This window comes from Macrobrachium rosenbergii, chromosome 27 (assembly GCF_040412425.1).
Source record: "Macrobrachium rosenbergii isolate ZJJX-2024 chromosome 27, ASM4041242v1, whole genome shotgun sequence".
In the NCBI taxonomy this organism is placed as follows: domain Eukaryota; kingdom Metazoa; phylum Arthropoda; class Malacostraca; order Decapoda; family Palaemonidae; genus Macrobrachium; species Macrobrachium rosenbergii.
Window position 1 is genome coordinate 9,627,650 of NC_089767.1, and position 20,737 is coordinate 9,648,386.

Genomic DNA, 20,737 nt, shown 5'->3' on the forward strand with positions numbered 1-20,737 from the left:
GATGCACTTATCATAAAGAATTCCCTTTGGGCACGGCTTTCTTGACAAACTATCTCACACACACACACACACATATATATATATATATATAATTTATGTATATGAATATGTACATATGTACACTTATTTGTGCGTTAAAGTATGATTGAGAGCTCGAGACGGTTACTTCAGGCCGAAAAAAAGCCTGACCTTTCAATAAAAATGGCACTGGTAAGAGACAGTGGCAGCAGCATGCACTGAAGTAACATAAGAAAAATATCAAAATGAGTATATACCAATAGAATAAGTATACAGGGCGACTTATTAGACAGGGTACCTTTGATTCAGGAAGTGATGTGAGCGAAGTCTCCCTAGATGTGAGAACATGACTCGCTACGAGGACGGGTAGCTCTCACATGAATCAGAAAAAGGTGCTCACTCCACAGAACTACTTTTGTCCCTTAACGAGGAGACTGCATCAACTTAGAAGCAGACATAGCCAGACCTACTGTATATTATGAAGCACTCCCAAGGGGGGTTGCTGTTACCCATTTTCACTCCCAAAGCACTGATAGAACAAAGCGAATTTAATCTATTTCTTTCCTATGATAGTCGCTGTTCCTAAAACTAAAGAAAATTCAATCTTCCTTTTGCCGTAATGAGACTTTTAAGATAAACTCGGGGTTAATACAACTATAATACTCAGTAGGATATTCATCATTTTAGAGTACGTCTTTAGAATTACAGTGCAAAAGTAAAATGTTTTTAACTTCTCCCCGTATTCATTTTAATCTGTGTTTGTTATGCTTTCTTTGATCGTGGATGTAATTTATTTGTCGGTAAAATACATTTGAAAGCATTAAATACATTTAGAATCATTGTTTCATGTCGTTTGTATAAATTTATTATTTCAAAACATAAATTCACTTACTCTCAACAAATTACATGTTTTTAGCTGCAATAGAATCGTATTTCTCTCGGAATTTATTAAATTGTACAATCCTTTGTAGGTCTTTTATTTATGCCTGTGGTCAAGTTCATACGATTATCATTTTATTGTCGTTGTAATTGCCTTCGTCATTATTTTTTATTGGAGGTTTTTCATGTTTCATTTTAATTGTCATCTAGTTATTTGGCAAGCGTTGTAAAATTGTTGAAATATCTTAGTTCTGTTCAGACAGAAACATGCACAAACATTTCAAGCAATTTCTTATTTACTCTTGCATAATATAGAAGTACTATTCAAATCTCTTAATCGAAAATTTAGAGCCAAAATGGCTACTTTTATTCGTTTTATTCATACTTTGATGTTACTGCATATAAGATAACCTTTGCTTAACAATGTTTGGGAAATACGTATTGTTAATGTCTTTATGTATTACACAGGATTAGAGTATACTTCATCTGTAAGGTGTACCTTCAGTTTCACTAATATATAAATACACCATTCAAAAGTGGAAAAGTTGAGGATAGGAGGCTACCTTCGGTTTTTAACACAAGTGTTGTCATTGGCTGAAAAAACGTAGAAACTATGATGTCAGAATCTCTCTCTCTCTCTCTCTCTCTCTCTCTCTCTCTCTCTCTCTCTCTCTCTCTCTCTCTCTCTCTCTCTCTTCTACTCGTGTGACGGTATCCATAGGTGAACTGTGTAGGGTTTTTATCATGTTATTCAAATGAGAAAAAGATAGAAAAAATAGTAGCCTGTTTTGGAAAGGAATATAAGATGAAAGGAATGGTAATAACTTCGCAGTTTTCTACTTTGCCTTGACCACAAAAATAGCTGTGAAAATCTTAGAAAATTACTCTCAACAAAAATTAATAAATAATGTATAAAAAAATCTTAAGTAATTTTTATGTGTACAATTCATTTATGTATAATATATATATATATATATATATATATATATATATATACACTGTATATATATATATATATATATAACTGTATAAATATATATATATAAATATACGTGAGTGTTTATGTTTGTATGTCGATGTACCTTTAGCATATATATATATATTATATTGTATATATATATATATATATATATATATATATATATATATATATATATATATATATATATATATATATATATATATATGTATATATGTATGTATGTATGGAAATGAACACATATATAACGTATACTGTATATGTGCGTGTGTGTTTGTATGAGTGTATAATTTTGTTAACCACAGTGCCCTGGTAGCTTCTCGAATTCTTCACATTTTGGAATAGCTTGTCACTTCGAAGCCTAGTTGTAAATCAAGAAAGGAATGAGGTTATTCTGATGCCCGGCCGAGATTCGAACTCGGGTCCGGGCTACAGAGCTAGGTAACGACAATGACATGGCCCTTTCTTCGTGGCCAGGTAAATTATCGTTACCTCGTTCTGTACCCTGGACCCGAGATCGAATCTCGGCCGGGCATCAGAATAACTTTATTCCTTTCTTGATTTAGAACTTGGCTTCGAAGTTACAAGTGTTTCCAAAATGTGAAGAATTCGAGAAACAAAGAGTGCATTGTTGTTAATAAGATTACATATGTATCTGGCAAAAAGTGACCAGGATAGTCTATATATATATATATATATATATATATATATATATATATATATATATATATATATATATATATATATATATATATATATATATATGTATATATATATATGTGTGTGTGTGTGTGTGTGTGTGTGTGTGTGTGTGTGTGTGTGTGTGTTGTGTATGTATGTATGTAAGGATGAAAATTTGTAATTGTGCATGTATACACTTGCTGTTCATGTGTTTTGTAGCCAACAGGTAAGTATGAAGAAATTTCGTACAAGTAACGCATTCTAACTATCATTTTTTACAGGCAACTGTATTATATATTTACTGATATGGCATATTTACTACCCCTCAGTTTGCAGATATATCTTTTGTGAGCATTTCATATGAATTATGAAAACAACAATTTTTGGTGATCATTGGATGGTAATATTCCCGTAGCACCATTTTCGTGTAATGAACCTTCACCCGTCGGAATGAAGTTAGACAAGCAGTCACGATAAATACTTTTGACTGTGAATGTGTTCAGAGCCTTTATATATGCTATACGTTTTTCCGATTTTTATTTGTATTCAGCACTTTGAGTGCAATGATTATACTGTTTCTTACGTTATTTTATAATATGAAAATCGTCATAGAGTTCATTGATGTAGAGAAATGTCCATTACTGTTTGTTCCATCGAGTGTTTAGGAGAGTGTGCATCGAGATGCTCTTTGGAGCTAATTTCTATTGTACAGTGTAGGCAAATCATATTTGTTGATATCGATGATTTAATCTTTTTCCAGTAATGTGCATTATCTGACGTGTTTGTATGTGGTATTTTACCCCCTGACAAGCTTATTTCTAAAATATAAAACTTTCCTTAGAGGTAATAATAGTTATAATCGTTGCTAGGGCTCTACACATATTAAGAAATGATAATGTTCTATTTCTGTCTAAAGGAAACAAGAAAAATATCTATCTTCGTTTATTGCTATTTATGATTGATTTGTTATTACTTCATCTAGGCTAGTGTAAGTAATATCTAACTAAGATATGAGAAACCTTTGACGGAGAGAAAGAAAAAGACAATTTCCTCGTAACTGAGCATATATATAATTTAAACTTTATTGCAAATATAATACGATGTCATGCTGTTTACTCTGTATCTTATTGTTCACTTCAAGGCATATATGTTGCAAAAGATGCTTTTGTGTGCAGTGCCTCAAAATCTGTTTTTAGTATACTTATCAAGCATCATTTGTTTCTTGTGACTCCAAATTTACGCAAGAAATGGCATGAATATCTGTGAATTGGCATTTTCCATATTTTAACATTATTCTGCTAGTGGTTGTGATGAATGGAAAATTGTGATGTTGGTGTTGTTTTGTGATGTCGAAGTGCTCTCTAGATTTATTATAGATTTACTGCAGAAATTTTCTTGTGTTCATTTTTCTCGTGACGCTTGAATTTGGCACAACTCTAGAATAATGGTTAACTAAGCTTTTCAGACTGAGGTCAGTGCTCCTACTAGATTAATGTTTAATTATGTCATGTACACAACAATGCAGTTTTTACATTCATTTGGTATTTGAAATTGTCTGCGTGTTCGTTTTGAAGATGAATGCTAATAAGAGTAATGTTAATCACGTAACGTGGGATTTGTTTTTACTCATCAAATGGTGGGAATTTGTAATGATCTTGATGTAATTGTTTTACAGACCACGAAACTGAGCAACAAAACCTTCTTTTTTCAAAGTAGTAACTCATGTTATGAATCATTATTTTCAAAAATCCCCATCCCCTTCAATTTGCAGGTGTAAACAGACTAATAGTTAATACCACGAAATGGTTTTGATAAACAAATGGAAATATATTTGATACCTGTTCTTACGATATACACCTTTATGAGATTTGAGATAGCTGGAGGGCCAAAACGTTTGCATTATTAGAATTTTGACAAGTATTTAACAGTATTAATTTCCTTTCGTTTTTTTTTGACATAACACTTTTTGTCATGAGTTAGGAAATCCGTGAACCCCTTATGCTTGCAATATTTCTGTCTTGTAAAATGTGTCTTTTTATTCCCAAAATATCTTCTTCACATATCCCATATTTATGTACATTTCCTTTCTCCTATTTCTTTCTTTTCTAATATCTGCTTTTCTTATTAACATGATCAATTTTTCTTTGCAGTTTTTCTTGCAGATGATTTTTATAATCTTCCACTGAGGTATCTTCTCTCTCTCTCTCTCTCTCTCTCTCTCTCTCTCTCTCTCTCTCTCTCTCTCTCTCTCTCTCAGTTCCTACCTTTTTCTTTTTTCAGCCCGCATGCTTTTACTTTGTTTTTTTTTTTTTAATTGAATTGTTCCCTGTATATTCCTTCCCTTTTGTTTGTATGTAGAATAATTCTTTATACAACGTGTCTGTGGCCGTTCACCCTTTTTGCGAACTTTCTTTTTGGTTGCTAATATCCTTTTTTTTTTTTCTGCAAAGTCCTTGATATGGCTGCTTACGTAGTAGTGCTCCTTCGTTTTGACTTTCGTATATAAACTGTTTTTCTTCTGTAAAATGTATTTCATGGTAACAAGAACACCCCCTTCTTCCTTATGTATCTCCGTCTTGTGTTTTGTTTTCCATTTTCCAGGTTTATGTTTGCTAATGCTTCTTTGCTTTTGTAGCTTGGCACTTCATGCATTTATTTTCTATTTCATGTCATTAGCTTTAGGCTTCTTGTGTTTTAACTGTAAGTAAATTACTTTCATTCCTGTCTATTTTGATTAGTTTTTTTTTTCTGCCTCCAGGTGTTTTATTTCTGGCTTACTCTAGAATTGTTTTTTTATGAGTCAATTTTTAATTATATATCTCTCTACACACAGTAATCTTATTTCATTTTTTACATCCCTTTCCCATTATTTAACCCCCTTATTATTTTGATCTTTTTATTATTGATCCTCCCGTATGGTATTTCAGAACAAGCGACCAAGAGTCATAGAGGAACTGTCTGTGTGTGCAAAAAAGGGGTACAGTGTAAGTTGGCAAAGATACGTTGGTCTTGTATTAATGATTTCCCCTTTTTTCCCCTCTGGTATCCAACCCCTAAGACCTCGTTTCCCTCTTTTATACGCTGTTCTCAGAAGGAGCTTTGCCAGAGTGCGCCAGGAAAGACAGATGTTTGCCTGGGAAGTTATCGAAATTGGAACTCGGAAATTCGAATTGGAACACTAGTAATTCTACTCTCTATTTTAAAAAGCCTCTGAATTTTTCCAATAATGAACTATTTCAGTCATAACAATCTTGATTTTTTCGATTTTTTTTTTTCGTAAAATGTAGTAATTTAAATCATTCCACGGGTGGATTATAATGAATATATTAAACTGCTTACAGTAGACGTTGTTTGGACGTGATTTGTTGGAAAGTGATGTACAAAAACTTTAATTTCTAAAGACTAGATTATAACAGATCGTACTTGAGGCTAACTGCTTCTTTAACCAAATAATTGTGTTGAACCTGGTGCATTTTGTTTAGCCATTTTTATTTTTATTAACGTGTCACCCGCGTTCATATTCATCCAGAATTTCTTTATCCAAATTTCCAGTCTCTAAAAGTACTCGTTCCAGTGTCGTTAAATTTCCTCGTGAACAGTTCGTCATCTGTCATTTCCGAGCGGCATAAGTATCGTAGCATGGCAAGTTTCTGTACATTCTTTCTCTTTGGTTTTATCTCTGTTTTGGTCTTAGGTTGTTTTTAGTACCTGTTTACTCCTCTGTTACATTTCCTTACGAATGATTTTCCCTTCTTTTCATCCTATTGGCATTTTGGATTTCTGGTCAGTCTTTTATCTCTCCCTTTAATGATATTTACATAGACATTGGAAGGCCGTGCTCGATTACGCGCATGCGCAGACGTCCTCTCTGCATGGTACCTGGAATCCATAATCTTGCACTAATTAGACTTATTTCCTTTTATTCGTTACAGATGTATCCTCCTATTGAATTAATACATACATTTTCCTCTAATTTGTTTGATAATTCCGAATGTAACCCTTCCATCAGATTTGCTATTAGAATAAATGGATGGCAAATTGATCTTTTGATTGAACTACCTACACTTACAGGAAATCCATTTAGGATTTTGAAATTCGCCATCGAATAACATTTCACTCAATACTTCTGCTTCCATTAGCAATAACATTTCTAGGACAGTTGTTATTCACTTTCAGCTGAAGGATATACTAATGTTTTAATGCAACGCGAATTTATTGTCTGAGTTCAGTAGAGCTTCGATGTACCTCTCAATTTTGTCTTCGCTTTTGTTTGGAAATGAATATTTCAAGTAAATGATCAAATGTGCTACCCGCCTTGTGTCTTAGGACATCAATCAACCACCTTCGTATTGTATGGAGATGAAGCCATTCATTATTTCATCAAAGTTCTGCCTTTAAACACATTTCAGTCAAAACATGGCATTCAGGACTAAACCCAACTACTAATCACGCTCTATGTTTGAATGATAACTCAGAATCTCTATTGAGCCTTCCAGTCTTAGAACGCATTGATTGTGAGCAGGATGCTTAGTCAAGGGCCCTGCACAAGTCTTGGACCCTATATCAAGCACGACATTCGTTTGTAATTAAGGGGTCTGGTTCCCTGTAATCATGAAGCATAGCATAGAGGTTATTGTGCCCAAGACAGAGCTTGATTAGTAGTGAGTTGGCCATGCGTCGAAACTTAAAAGGATTGCTACCGCATGCTGGGTTTGCCCAAGGGTTTATGGTATATCTTTGGTATCATTACACTACCTCGTTACGCGAATAGAATGACTGATTTTGTTTCGCGTCTATTATGGGTTCCAGGTGAAACGAGAGGTTCAGTGAGTGATGTGCTCTACTGGTCATGCTTTAGGCCTAGAGAACGTCTATAGATGCGTAGCCTAGAAGTTACTTGTTATGTGTTCATTTTAGATATACGGTGCTAGTGCTTCTCTTAGGTAAATAGGTGGCGTATGGTTTGGCTGTGGTACGCGCTAGGAAATGCAAAATAGTTATATTTGTGGTTAGAGGAGATGTATACTCTATTAAATGGTATTATAGCCCTGATTAATCTTTCTATTACAGGTACTTTCACATGAAAAGGAAAACTGCATTGAAAAGGATTTTTGTGAAAAAAATGATACTGTAAGATTGCTTTTTGGTTAATGAAACTAATGTATCATTACATTTAAGTGGTAGCGTGGATTTTAAGAAGACACACTGCAAGTCTTAAGGAATAAACAATATTGTAGATTTAATGTTTCCTAGATTGTTTCATTCTTTGTTATTATCTTTTCATTGCTTTCAGGTCATTAATCGTTTTGTTTTGCAGCAGCTTATGCTATAGAAAGTAAGGTGTTTGCATTCCTTAAGGGCTGTTAATTTTCATGAAATCCGAATGTATTTTTTCTGAACTCTTCTTTTTTTATATAAGCAAATTGGTAAATTTTACTTGTGCTGCGGAGGAAAAAGAAATGCTTTGTCTCTGATTTTTTCCTCACAAAAAATAACAGTGTGGAGGAGTCTGTGTCAGTTTGGTCTCACTGGGATATATTTCTTTATTCTATTTTCTATGGTAAGGCTGCACAGGTTGGGGAAATAAATTATATACTTTTGTGATGCAATGGACTTCAGCTGTAATTGAAAAGGGTAAGATTAGACATCACTGTACTGTTGAAGTTACTGATAAAAAGCTGTAAAATGATCGTCGTTCCGCAAAAGGACATTTTCGTTGTCACTCTAGTCCGCCTCTCTCTCTCTCTCTCTCTCTCTCTCTCTCTCTCTCTCTCTCTCTCTCTCTCTCTCTCTCTGTGTGTGTGTGTGTGTGCGTGTGTGTGTATGTGTGTGTTTGAAAAGGTGCATTCTTACAAGGCCTTTCATTATTAATTTTGCTTCCCGATCCCACGTCATTCGTTGAGAATTTCAGTGTGAAGATGCTACTTATCCTTTGGGTATTTAATTCAGAATTCTACAGTGAGAAAGTGTACATTGGGTGTGGAAAGGAAGAGATCTAATAGGTTATTGAATGAAGTTGGTTTGATTTCTTTCAAGAGTTAAAAGCTTCCCTGTGTGTTCTATATCCTATGGATTTGTCACTTTGATCCTTGCGTAGGAGTTGGGCAAGCCCTTTTGATGTCTAGAATAATCTGGTTGAATCCGTATCTACCTGGATGTTGATGCCGTATTTACCGAGTCTGCTTCCATGCATTACGCGCTCATTTCGGTATGTAATCTCTCTCTCTCTCTCTCTCTCTCTCTCTCTCTCTCTCTCTCTTAATGTGTTTCAGTGTGATCTCGGAAAGAGATCAATATCAATGTGATCTAGGTGGAACATATTACACTCAAAATTTTGGATTCCAATTATGGTACAGAGGGTCGTCTTCAGAAAACACTTATTTGTGTATGAGCCTCATCTAGCCTTTTAGAACCTGCTGTTCCCTTTCTGGGAAACCTGTTATCCAGAGACCTTAAGAAACTGTGTCAGTAACCATCGTTGCTATGACGACGGCCTACAGAATGCAATCAATCAGCCAATTAGATCTTCAGGACTTCTACAGTAGGAACTATCTGTAAACGGTGAGATGGCGCTTATTGTCAACAGTAATAATTTTTTGCTATCCTACAGAGTCATTTATTTCTTCCTCTATCACAAATTCTGTTCCAGAACTGTTACAATGTTTACAGCTGCCATTTCCAAAGTCACAGAACATTCACGTGAATTCACTCCACAGGTACTCTGAGGGAAGAGCTCATTTGAGAGGTCTGGTCTCTCCCTGGTCGTCCTCCCGGTGTTTTCTTGCTTTAGGACTCTGTCCTCATTTCTGTCCAGAATACTCAGATTCTTCGGGGTTAAGGTGTCCTCATTTCTGTCCAGAATACTCAGAGTCTTCGGGGTTAAGCCGTACAATCCATCTTCATTTAATACGGTTTGAACTTTTTCTTTATTTTTTTCCTAACAGGGTTAAAAACCTTCGGAAAATACAGTTGATGTTGCAGTTAATTATAATAAAGTCATTTACTTTAGAGAAACAGAACCCAGTGATTTTTAAAAGCAACAAACGTTAATTCTACTCCAGCTCCCATCGATTAACAACACCCGTCAAGAACTCATGTCTGCTGAAACTTCTTACATTCACCTCGGGTTGTCTTCCTTAACACGTAATATGATCTGTGCCAAAGTGTCCCCTTCATCTCCTTACCTCCAAATCTCCTCCTTGCCTGCCATTCCAGGGTGTCTTCCCTACATTCTCGGAGCTATAACCCTCGTCCCAAGCATTCCTTTTGGGTCCTCACCTTCCCCCAGGTGTTACCGAGTTGTCCTGTAAGGGGACATTTTATTGCTCTCTGGAAACTCGTGAAACCTCATCTTTGATGTGGCCTCCCCTTAACGTTCATTCTCAGAATATCTGACAGCGCTGTGTGTGTTCGCGTGTGTGTGTATGTGTGTGTGCGTGTTCTTGATAATCGTTACCGGAAAAACCACATAATGGTCGCTGACCTCGGCAATTTTTCTCATTCATTAATAGATTGTTTATCTGTTCGTGCTAGTAGCACTGAGGTAAAATTCTAACCTGTATTGATAGATTTTTCTTAACACGTTTTACTAAGATTTATAGGTTGTGCTGTTGACTGACAACGTCATGCCAAAGTCATCACATAATTTCAGTAATCATTAGGTAGTTATTATTTAGCATATGTTTATTCCTGTTTGCTCTCGTTATAAAATCATTGATGTACAAAAGATATTAGACAGTCATGATATAAAATGTCAGGTTTAATCTGGAATGACCTCGTTCTCCCTCAGGCAGTAATTTCCGGTGGTTCAAGTGCTATATGCACTACTTTTGTATAATTCATTAGGCGAAGCATCATTCGACTCTGTCGATTGTTTTAGTGTGTTTACACATACACATAGACAAGCACACACACACGTGTGTGTGTGTGTGTGTGTGTGTTTGTGTTGCGTAATTCTCGTTGATATATGCAAGTTTAACTCCTTGGCTACATGTGTTGTCTAAGTCATCAAAATAAGCTCATTAAATGGCAATCCAGTGCTCATGACTTCCCGAAGGCTCTCTAAGGAGCCATCGTAACGAGCATCGTTCATGCACGCTGGGCGTTGCTAGGCACGCTTCAAAGATCCTTGATTTATTTTATGTCCGCGAGATGGTGTTTTGATTCCCTAATCCAAACTTAACTTGAAAGACAATGAAGAAAACAATTGGGAGGTGAAAAGACTCAGTGAGATGAAACGTGTAAGATATTATTGTTAGTAAACCACTCTGTAAATTCGGAATACTCGTTAATTTCTACTTGATTTCCTCCTTTATTGCCATTTTCGGATCAGTGCACCTTTTGTGCATTTTCTTTTGAATAAGACAAGACATCTGCTGGATATCTCTGCCCTCCTTTTAGAAGGACATTGTGCATTATCGTATCAGGTCTTGATAATAATGAAAGATAAAATACAAACTAAGGGAGGACCTTCATGCGTTTTTTAATAGAAAAAGAGAGCAAGTTAAAAAAAATTTGTGAAATTACGAAGACTGAATCAGATCCCAAATGGTCACCTTTCAAGTGTCACATGTCTCTAAGAAACTGGATATGTCATAATAAAAGATAAATACACTTGCCAGTTGCACAGGAGCCTCAGAGTTCGAAGTCACTAGAAAATCTTCAGGGTGAAGACGGGCAGGGGAAGGGCTTTTTAATTAGAATACTGGCGGTAAATCTAGTTTACTGATGCCACTTCAGGCCCTTTTACCTGCGCTAACGAAGTTTGGAACGGGATATGTTTCTGCAGAAAATAAAGGAAAGCTACTTGCGTTCTGCGTATATTTTACCCGACAAAAACTCGGACCATTTCTTTGTAGGAAAGATAATGAACATCTTTTGATGTTGCTATAAACAGGGTCAAAATATTTGAACTCAGTCATGATTTTTATCAAAGGATTATAGTTCATTCAAGGCAACCCATTATTGTGAAGTTGGTACTTTATTCAAGAAGGAAACCCATTTGCAGTGTGAAGTTGATACTTTATTTAAGAAGGAAAACCCATTTGAATGTAAAGTTGGTACTTTATTTAAGAAGGGAACCCATTTCAATGTGAAGCTGGTACTTTATTTAAGAAGAAAACTCTATTTTAATGTGGAGTTGATACTTTATTTAAGAAGGGAAACCCATTTCAATGTGAAGTTGGTACTTTATTCAAGAAAGATCACTCATTTCATTGATAAGTTGATGGTTAATGATGCAGACATCAGCAACCGGGAAATGCCGAAGCAATGCGCAATTATTGCAGTAGCAACTGATTGTCCGAGAGCACTTCTCTGCGTTTTTTGAGGAAGCGCGAGGGTAATTTGTCAGCTAAAATCACTTGTAGGTTTCTGAGGAACACGAAGGTGAACATTTGACTAAGCGTAGTCCTCTGGCGTTCAGCAGAGCACGAGAGTGACTTATTGGCGATTCATGTGAGCACAGCAGCGAATGAATGACTAAGAGTACTGCTCAGGTATTTCAGGGCAACATAGGTACGGCTACTATTCAAGCAAGAGCAGTCCTTTTGGGTTTTCAGAAAGCCTGAAGTGAACATTTGTCCAGAAGTTCTCCTCTGGTGTTCCAGCATAGCACAGGAGTGACTGATTGGCCAAGGATACTTCTTTGGTGAATTATGCGAGCGCAACGATGCCTATCAGCCTCTAGTTATTCAAGGGAGCACACCAGCAATTGATTTTCCTGTAACTCTCCTCTGGGTTTCTTAGGTAGCACATGGCTGACTGATTAGCCAGAGGTTGCACAAGGGCAACGCATTGCTGCTCGAGTCATTAGGGTAAACACTATCCATTTGCTAAGTTTTGGCTAAAGAACAGAATGAGTGTGCTTTGACTGGCAGCTACCTCCAGGTCACCTTTGGGCAAGTCTTCAACCCCACTGCTTTGTGAAGAATTATTTAGTAAAAGGATAAGGGACTTTCTGTGGAGAAAAAAAGATCAGCTGTCTGTCTACCTTTGAAAAGGGGGAGGAAAATTACAACTCAGTCACAATTGAAGCTTCCATGGTTCCATTGTTTAACCATCCTGATGTATCTTGCTAGTCAAGGGGGTAGTTAGTCATAAAGGAAAAGGGTTAGATACCCAATAGCAACTACTGGTAACCATTAAACTTTACTAGGATAACGTACCAAAGGCCTCAGTGTTATGGCTATTGATTTAGAAGACCAGTAGCAACCAGTCGATCCTACTGAGACGAACAAGTTGCATGGCCTCGTAATGGTATGAAGACAGAACAAGTGAATGCCTGATATGGTAAACTTGACACCGTTAGACACTAATCAATGCAGAGGGTTTCCGATCATAAAAATGAGGTCAAATAAACTGATGAGAGCAATGAATTCACAGTTATTAAGATATATGGGTATAAGTAGGTTTATAGTTTGCGGTTCGTCTACACTTACTAAAAAGGATTTAAGCATACCCTCTATGTATATAAAACTCCAGATCTCTTCGCTAGACTGTCATAAGGCTCGCCGGATGAATTTGTTTTAACTGAAAGGTAAAAATTGGAGCAAGGCAGTTTGTAAAGCGTGAAGGTTATCAGGGCAGATAACGAAGAGAAAGGATAGATCGTGAAGAAGACCAAGTCTTAAAGCTGTGGTTGGAGGTTTACTGCAATGGACCTCAAGTACCATCGACAGTGTGCCAGCGTGGCACGCAGTAGGCTTTACCCCCTCTACAAAGTAAATAAAACTTGAATCTATTAATAAAGAAGACGACGAAGCCTGACCAGCTGAAGCTAACCCCAGAAAGACAAACTCTAGGATTTTAGGAACGTCAGAAAGACGCACAGCAACACTTCATGATTCCATCATAATAACCCATCTCTCTCTCTCTCTCTCTCTCTCTCTCTCTCTCTCTCTCTCTCTCTCTCTCTTTTACATACACGCACACACGCGCGCGCAAGCACACAAACTCATGTGTCAGTAGGTTGTTTGCACTGGGTATTGGAAAGCTATACGGAAAATATCAGTTACTGCTGCAGTGTGGCGTCTGCGGTGGAAGGTTGGAACCAACATTCTTTGGAAGCTTGAATTTCAAGTCAGTGGCCCCTTTAGTGTGCTTGTTCCATGTGAATGGGTTTCATCTACTTAAATAATAATAATAATAATAATAATAATAATAATAATAATAATAATAATAATAATAATAATAATGAGTAAAAAAGCCACAGTAATATAATTGATAAATTATATATTTTAAGGTACAAAAATATACAAAAAAGGGGATAAAAACGAGGAGCTTTCGACCGTTTGCGCAACAGTCCTCTTCAGCCAACTCCCTCGTTTTTATCCCCTTTTTTGTATATTTTTGTACCTTAAAATATACAATTTATCAATTATATTATTGTGGCTTTTTTACTCATTATTTTCGATCACAATATAGTGATGCTCCACAGTTAATAATAATAATAATAATAATAATAATAATAATAATAATAATAATAATAATAATAATAATAATAATAAATAGATAAAATTGCAAAACTTGGTTGAATTTTATGACAGTAAAATTCCGAGCATTAAGTGTTCGAATTTCCTGTAACGTGATTGCTCTTGCAGTTTTAACAGAAGAGTGGAGAATGCTTGTTCATTTTTAATTTCTAAGTATAAAAAGCTCGCGTGTGGCCCTCGAGTGTTGTGTGTATGCTACAAAACTATTTATGTCGCTGTAAATTAAAAGAATTTTATAAAAAAAAAAAAAAACTGTTAGTTAATGTTTTCAAGGTTCACTTTAATTACGAAATATAGCAAAAATATGATCATGTAATAATTTCTTAGTTGCTATAGATAAGCGTAATTTATTTCTGGTAAACAGACAATATTTGAGAAATTTTATATGTTTTTATTTTCCAGTTTTTATTTTATTCATTGCTGTTTATGAAACTTTAATCAAAGACCACGTCTTTTAATTTTTCGCTGGACACTGCTTTATTTGATTAGTAAGAATTTTTACCATTCAAAGACTTTCTAGATTGCTTCAACAGCAAAGTCGTATTGCGTCGCAGCAGATAATATTCAGGCTTCTGTCTTAGTTTTAAAATTCTCTCTCTCTCTCTCTCTCTCTCTCTCTCTCTCTCTCTCTCTCTCTCTCTCTCTCTCATTTTCCTCTTATTACTTCTGATGCTTTTCAAATAAAACCCAGAATGTATTCTGTTCGCCTTCCGTTACAGGCTTCATTAATAAATAAGTATTTTACCACAACCCTCTGTGCACAGTGTTGAAGCGAGGTTTCTAACGTTGCTGGCGGCAGAATTTTGAATCGATTTTTATCTTTTTCCTTCTCTTTGTGTCCTTTTACTTCACTCTTGTCATTACCTCCCACGACCAAAATTTGAAGTGGGTTAGTTTTCTACCAGTGGTTGCATTATGTATTTATTAATAGATTCCTACCGTGACCTTTTGGTTATCCTTTTCCTCTATTAAAAATCGATATTTTCAGAACCGTTTAAGGCTGAGACTTTTTTTTCCCGTTAATTAACCCGTTGCTTTGTCTCCTGACCTGGACTTCACCAAAAGTTTTAATGCTTTATTCAAATTCTGAATGTTATGGAAATTACTGTAATTTTAAGGAAATTTTGCAGCTGAATTTGCATAACAATTTGAAGAATTATATAAGTTTATGAATTAGGCTCCATAGAGTGAATTGAATTATTTTCAGAAATATAAGTTTGTTTCGTAAGATTTTGTCATTTTTTAGGCTTATTTACTTCATGTGTTGGAATGAAAGTGAAGGTTTCTACACTATTTGCTCACTTATTTTTTTTTTTTTTTTTACTATTTTATGATACCTTTTCCGCCTACACTGGTGCCTTGTAGTACAGGAACTCAACTACATACAAATGCAGACACGCCCATAGCCATATCGTATATATACAAGTACATCCTCATACACATGAGTGCATATATATACAACTGTATGCGTTCACTTCTATTGAGTTTGTGCACAGGTAATTACGCCCTCACAGACATACGTACATACACACACATATATATATATATATATATATATATATATATATATATATATATATATATATATATATATATATATATATATATATATATGTATGTATGTATGTATATATATATATATATATATATATATATATATATATATATATAATACATACACTTATATATATATATATAATACATATATATATACACTAGTGTATAAGTAATTTTAAGCTAAGTCTTTGTCTTAAGAAACTTACTCTAAGAAAGGTATCCTTTACCCAAATGCTTACTGTATCCTCAATCCTTTTTGACGTATATTGCAGGATAAATCATTTTTTGGATCGAGTATTTGGTACACTCAGTCCAGGAACAAAGAACATGGTGTAAGTCACCATCCTTCCTCACCATCATCACCACTACTACCGGTACTGGTCGGATTGATACCATCCTCACCATCACCACCTTCACCATTCTTTGCACAGAGTACTTGTAGAATAACAACTCTCGAGACACCGGTAACTGGACTGTTGTTTGCACTCTCACTGTAATCACTATCGCCACGTCTTAGAGCGCTTACACTATCTCTCACCGCGGCTAGTTTGAGGCGTTCGCTCTCTCGCCATCTGCACCACAATACTGAGTTGAGGCAATTTTCGCTATTGCTGAGTCATGGAGGTTATGGAGCCGTAGAGAAATAGCAGCCATCACTTTTTCACTTTTTCACTGTCTGTAATTTGATCGCTATGGTGCGTTGGAATAATAGTAAACACGCATGAAACCTCCCTGAGTCAGGATCAGTCAAGAGTAATAATCTTCTTTTAGTTCTTTATCTTTTTAGGCGAGCAACTGATTTGTTTTCTTATCCGCTCTCGAACTCTGCATAGGTCGTATCATGAGATACCCGGGGAATCTAAACATTTTTAATGTTTGTTTATTTTTTAAGAATTTTAGTTTTTTCTGTGTCGCTATAAAAATGATATTTTATAAAAAAAAAAACTTACAGTGTGTATAGTTTAAGTTATACGTTTAGTAGTTATACGATATATATATATATATATATATATATATATATATATATATATATATATATATATATATATATATATATATATATATATATATATTCTCTCTCTCTCTCTCTCTCTCTCTCTCATATATGTACTGTATATATAGTGTATATATATATATATATATATATATATATATATATATATATATATATATATATATATATATATATATATATATATAAGGGCCGGGAGCTGAGGCTCAAGTACACATCACGAAGGAAGTTGTTGCCATTGCATTAATTTGTTATTGATGTTCGCAAATTATATTATATTTTATAGCCTTGAAAATGCGACTTGGAATTCGTTGCGAAACGTCGGCATTGAAAATAAACTGTAGATGATGAGGATGCCTTTCCCTACTGCTTCCTTCGTGATGTATATATATACGCGCGTGTGTGTGTGTGTGCCCTGTATAAATAGATAGGTAGTTAGATAGAGAGATAATTACGTGTGTATGACCAACTAGAAAGATATTCACAGCTTCGTATAAGGCAGCATCTTAGCACCAAATGACTCTCTCTCTCTCTCTCTCTCTCTCTCTCTCTCTCTCTCTCTCTCTCTCTCTCTCTCTCTCTCAAAGCCTTAGCTTGATACGCTTCTGCCGTTTTATACTGATGATATATGAATATTAATCTATTCCATTTTCAGTTTAGGTGAATTGGCCTTCGATTTACATTCGCCTTAATGATCGCTTTCAATTAGTGTCGTCGCGAAGCTTGTGAATAGTCATTTTGAATTTCGATTGCAAGGGAGGATGCTTTAGTGTTTTTTTTTTATATCGTTCATATGTGTGATGATGGTGAAATATAACTGAATTAATTTGAAAGCCGTATATGAAGGAGATTTATTATTATTATTATTATTATTATTATTATTATTATTATTATTATTATTATTATTATTATTATTATTATTATGTAAGAAATTTGCTAAATACGGCAATGATTTTCAAACTAGTTATGAAAGAAAGTTTTTTTTTTTTTTTTTTTTTTTGTCGGAGGCCTCTCAGAAGTTTGCTGGTCGTCGCAATCAATCATGCCTGACGGAAGGGGAGAGAGAGAGAGAGAGAGAGAGAGAGAATTCGTCCAGCAGTTTTCTTGTTTTGTAAAAGAGGCGAAGGACGAATGGCCACCCTCCCGGATTTCTTAAAAAAAGGAATATAAAAATAAAGATAAAAATTCAAACTGAGTCGCGTCCAGCTGTCTGTCAGACCATTTCCTCCAAAACGTTTTTTTTATTTATCTTTTTTTTTTACAACGTTTCTTTGATGGTTCTGATGTACCTTCCTGTGAGGAAAAAAAAAAAGGATATGAAATAGACTAACGCATCTTCAATTTCCTCTTCTCCGTTTTTCTCTTTTTGTCATTCTTTTTTGTTATGTATTTGTGTAGCGATGTCGTGGACTTCCATCAACCCTGTTGAGACATTTTTCCTCCGTCCCAGGTTCCCAGGTTCTGGTAAGAGACTTTTCCAGTTACTAGGAAAAGGGGAATCAGACAGAATGCGAAAAGGTGGGAGAAATATCTTTTTTTTAACAGGTTTTGTGTGAATTGCTTATTCTCGCCATTCTAAAACTAGTGTGAAAAATAGATATTACTCATACTATGAATGTCGTCTGGAAATGTGCAGCTCTTCAAGTACTGGACTGACGGATTTTCCTTAAGCAGTCTTCTTTTTGTTTCATTTTCCTCCTCATCTCTTCTGATAAGTAAATGCAACACAAATTTGAATGATTAATTTACTAAGTACGATTTCAGAACAGATGAAATTATCTGCACATGACCGGTATTTGCCGGAAATTTAGATGCCTGACCCAAGCATATCGATTTCCCGTTTGTATTTAATTCAAAACTTAAGGTTGCTCACATACATTTTTAAAGCGAGAATTTTCTCACACGATTATTATACTCAATGGGGGGCTTTATATCACTTCATGTACTTCGAGGAAGTGATTGGTACGGTTTTGATACGGAAAGTAAGGCACAACGAGAGAATTGGTATTGGAGAGAGTGGTTAGGATTCAGGCAAGGAAAAAGACGTATTGATGACATGTTTATAATAAATCAAATGTTTTTAATGGTACAGTTGTGTGACAATTTTTAGAGTAAAAGGAAAAGAACAGTATATGCTAAGTACGGACCCTGAGATGTTTTTGATGCCCCTAAGTGTAAAAGTTAATGAGTTAATAACTGTTAAATGTTTTTCTGATGGAACCGAAGTTCAAAACAGTATAACTGATTAGACAACTGACTAACTGCTTTGGTGTAATTGAATCTGAGACAGAAATTTAGTATTTGTGAATGGAGTGATGAGAAAAGGCAGGGAAAGGGCGGGTGATCTAGGTGCAAGTTTCTTCTGTATGGAATAGATATTGAAGTAGCAGAAACTCCTTAAGATTATTTAGTTCTGGAACTTCAATCATTTATGCATGAAGGTAGGAGTTTTGAAATGCGTTTCTGAGTTCTCCCATGAATTTAAGAAGTGTGGATGAGAGCTTCACAATATCTAGGTATCAGATATGGACCATGAACTAACTAAATTTGCATATTTTGAAGTATTCTTGACTGGTGTTAGTAAAAATAACCGGCAAAGATTGTAGCAAATATGGAAATGCTTATCAGGGAAAGAAAATGTGAACAAGGGTAAATTTAGTTCATGAGGTAATTGGAAGCCAGGAAGACTGAGTAATGAATGCTAAAGTGAATGGTGAAAGAATGGGAGCAGATGGCTCGTATAGGTATTTATGAATAAATCTCATGGATAATGATTGAATAAGATGGGGCGATTAACAGAATAAATAAAGGAATGAAGCCATTAAAAGTCTGAATGCATGAAAGGGCTGTTGAACTGCCTCTTCCTCTGTTGAATCTGAATGAAGATGGAGGCTGCTGAGTTGAAAAGTTTAATAGTTTACAGTGTGTATATAGAGTGGGAAGGACTGTGATAAGTTTAGAAATGCAAATATACGACCTGCTGATAAAAGTTCAGCAATAAAAATACATTAGTTTTTTTTGAGAGATGAGACACATTTGGTTGCAAAGGGGACAGGGAGCAAATGAAGAGACTCTCTCTCTCTCTCTCTCTCTCTCTCTCTCTCTCTCTCTCTCTCTCTCTCTCTCTCTCTCTCTATATATATATATATATATCTATATATATATATATATATATATATATATATATATATATATATATATGTGTGTGTGTGTGTGTGTACGTATATATAAACAAGACCTCATTTAAACAGGATGGATTGTAACGGAGATTTTATTCACAAAAGTTTGAAGCTGTTATGGACCAACAGTTCCCATCGTCCAGTACCTAGACGATTGGAACAGTTAGTCCTTGGGAAGCTTAAGCTTGAAACTTTGTGAATAAAATGTGTTAGAATCCATCCTGTTTAAGTGAGGTCCCATCATTTTTTTTTTTTTGACAATTTTACAAGTGACCAAGCTTCATTTATACATGTATATATATATATATATATATATATATATATATATATATATATATATATATATATATATATATATATATATATACATGCAATGTTTATTCAAGTCAGTGGCATTGCTCGCAGATACTATCTTTTATCAAGACTTTGAATCAGTCTATACTTCTTTTGCTCTTCTGAAAGCTTCTCAGGAATAAGGAAAAATTATTCAAGATTCTTTTCATTTACTTTTTCTTTTTCTAGTCGACGGACTCTTGGCGTGATCAGGACTGGAGTACAGTGGCATGCAAGGATTTTATTACGGCATGCAGACGTTTTAATTTCAAATATGACGTCATTGGGCGATGCATGCAGTAATAAAAACCTTGTATGTCAATTTGTAATCTAGTCCTGATGACACCGCCGAGAGGCGGGGAAACAGTCCGTCAACAGAAGAAGAAAAGGTAAATGGAAAGAATCTTAAGTAATTTTTCGTTATTCCTGAGAACCTTGCCAGAGGAGAAAAAGAAGTATATATAGACTGATTCAAAGTCTTGATAAGAAAATAGTATCTGTGAACAATGCCATTGACTTCAAAATAAATGCAAAAAATCTTGAACAAATTTTTCCTTTTATAGACTGATTCAAAGTCTTGATAAGAGAATAGTAAAAGAACAATGCC

General features: G+C 35.1%; 1 protein-coding gene across 1 annotated transcript in view; it reads left to right on the forward strand.

The window, feature by feature from the left end:
• Positions 1–20,737, forward strand: part of LOC136853240 (CD109 antigen-like) — a 1,188,472-nt gene that overhangs the window by 943,362 nt on the left and 224,373 nt on the right. Inside the window, exon 9 of the mRNA XM_067128618.1 lies at positions 5,485–5,541. Within this exon, the coding sequence (XP_066984719.1) occupies positions 5,485–5,541 (57 nt within the window). The remainder of the gene's footprint in view (positions 1–5,484; positions 5,542–20,737) is intronic.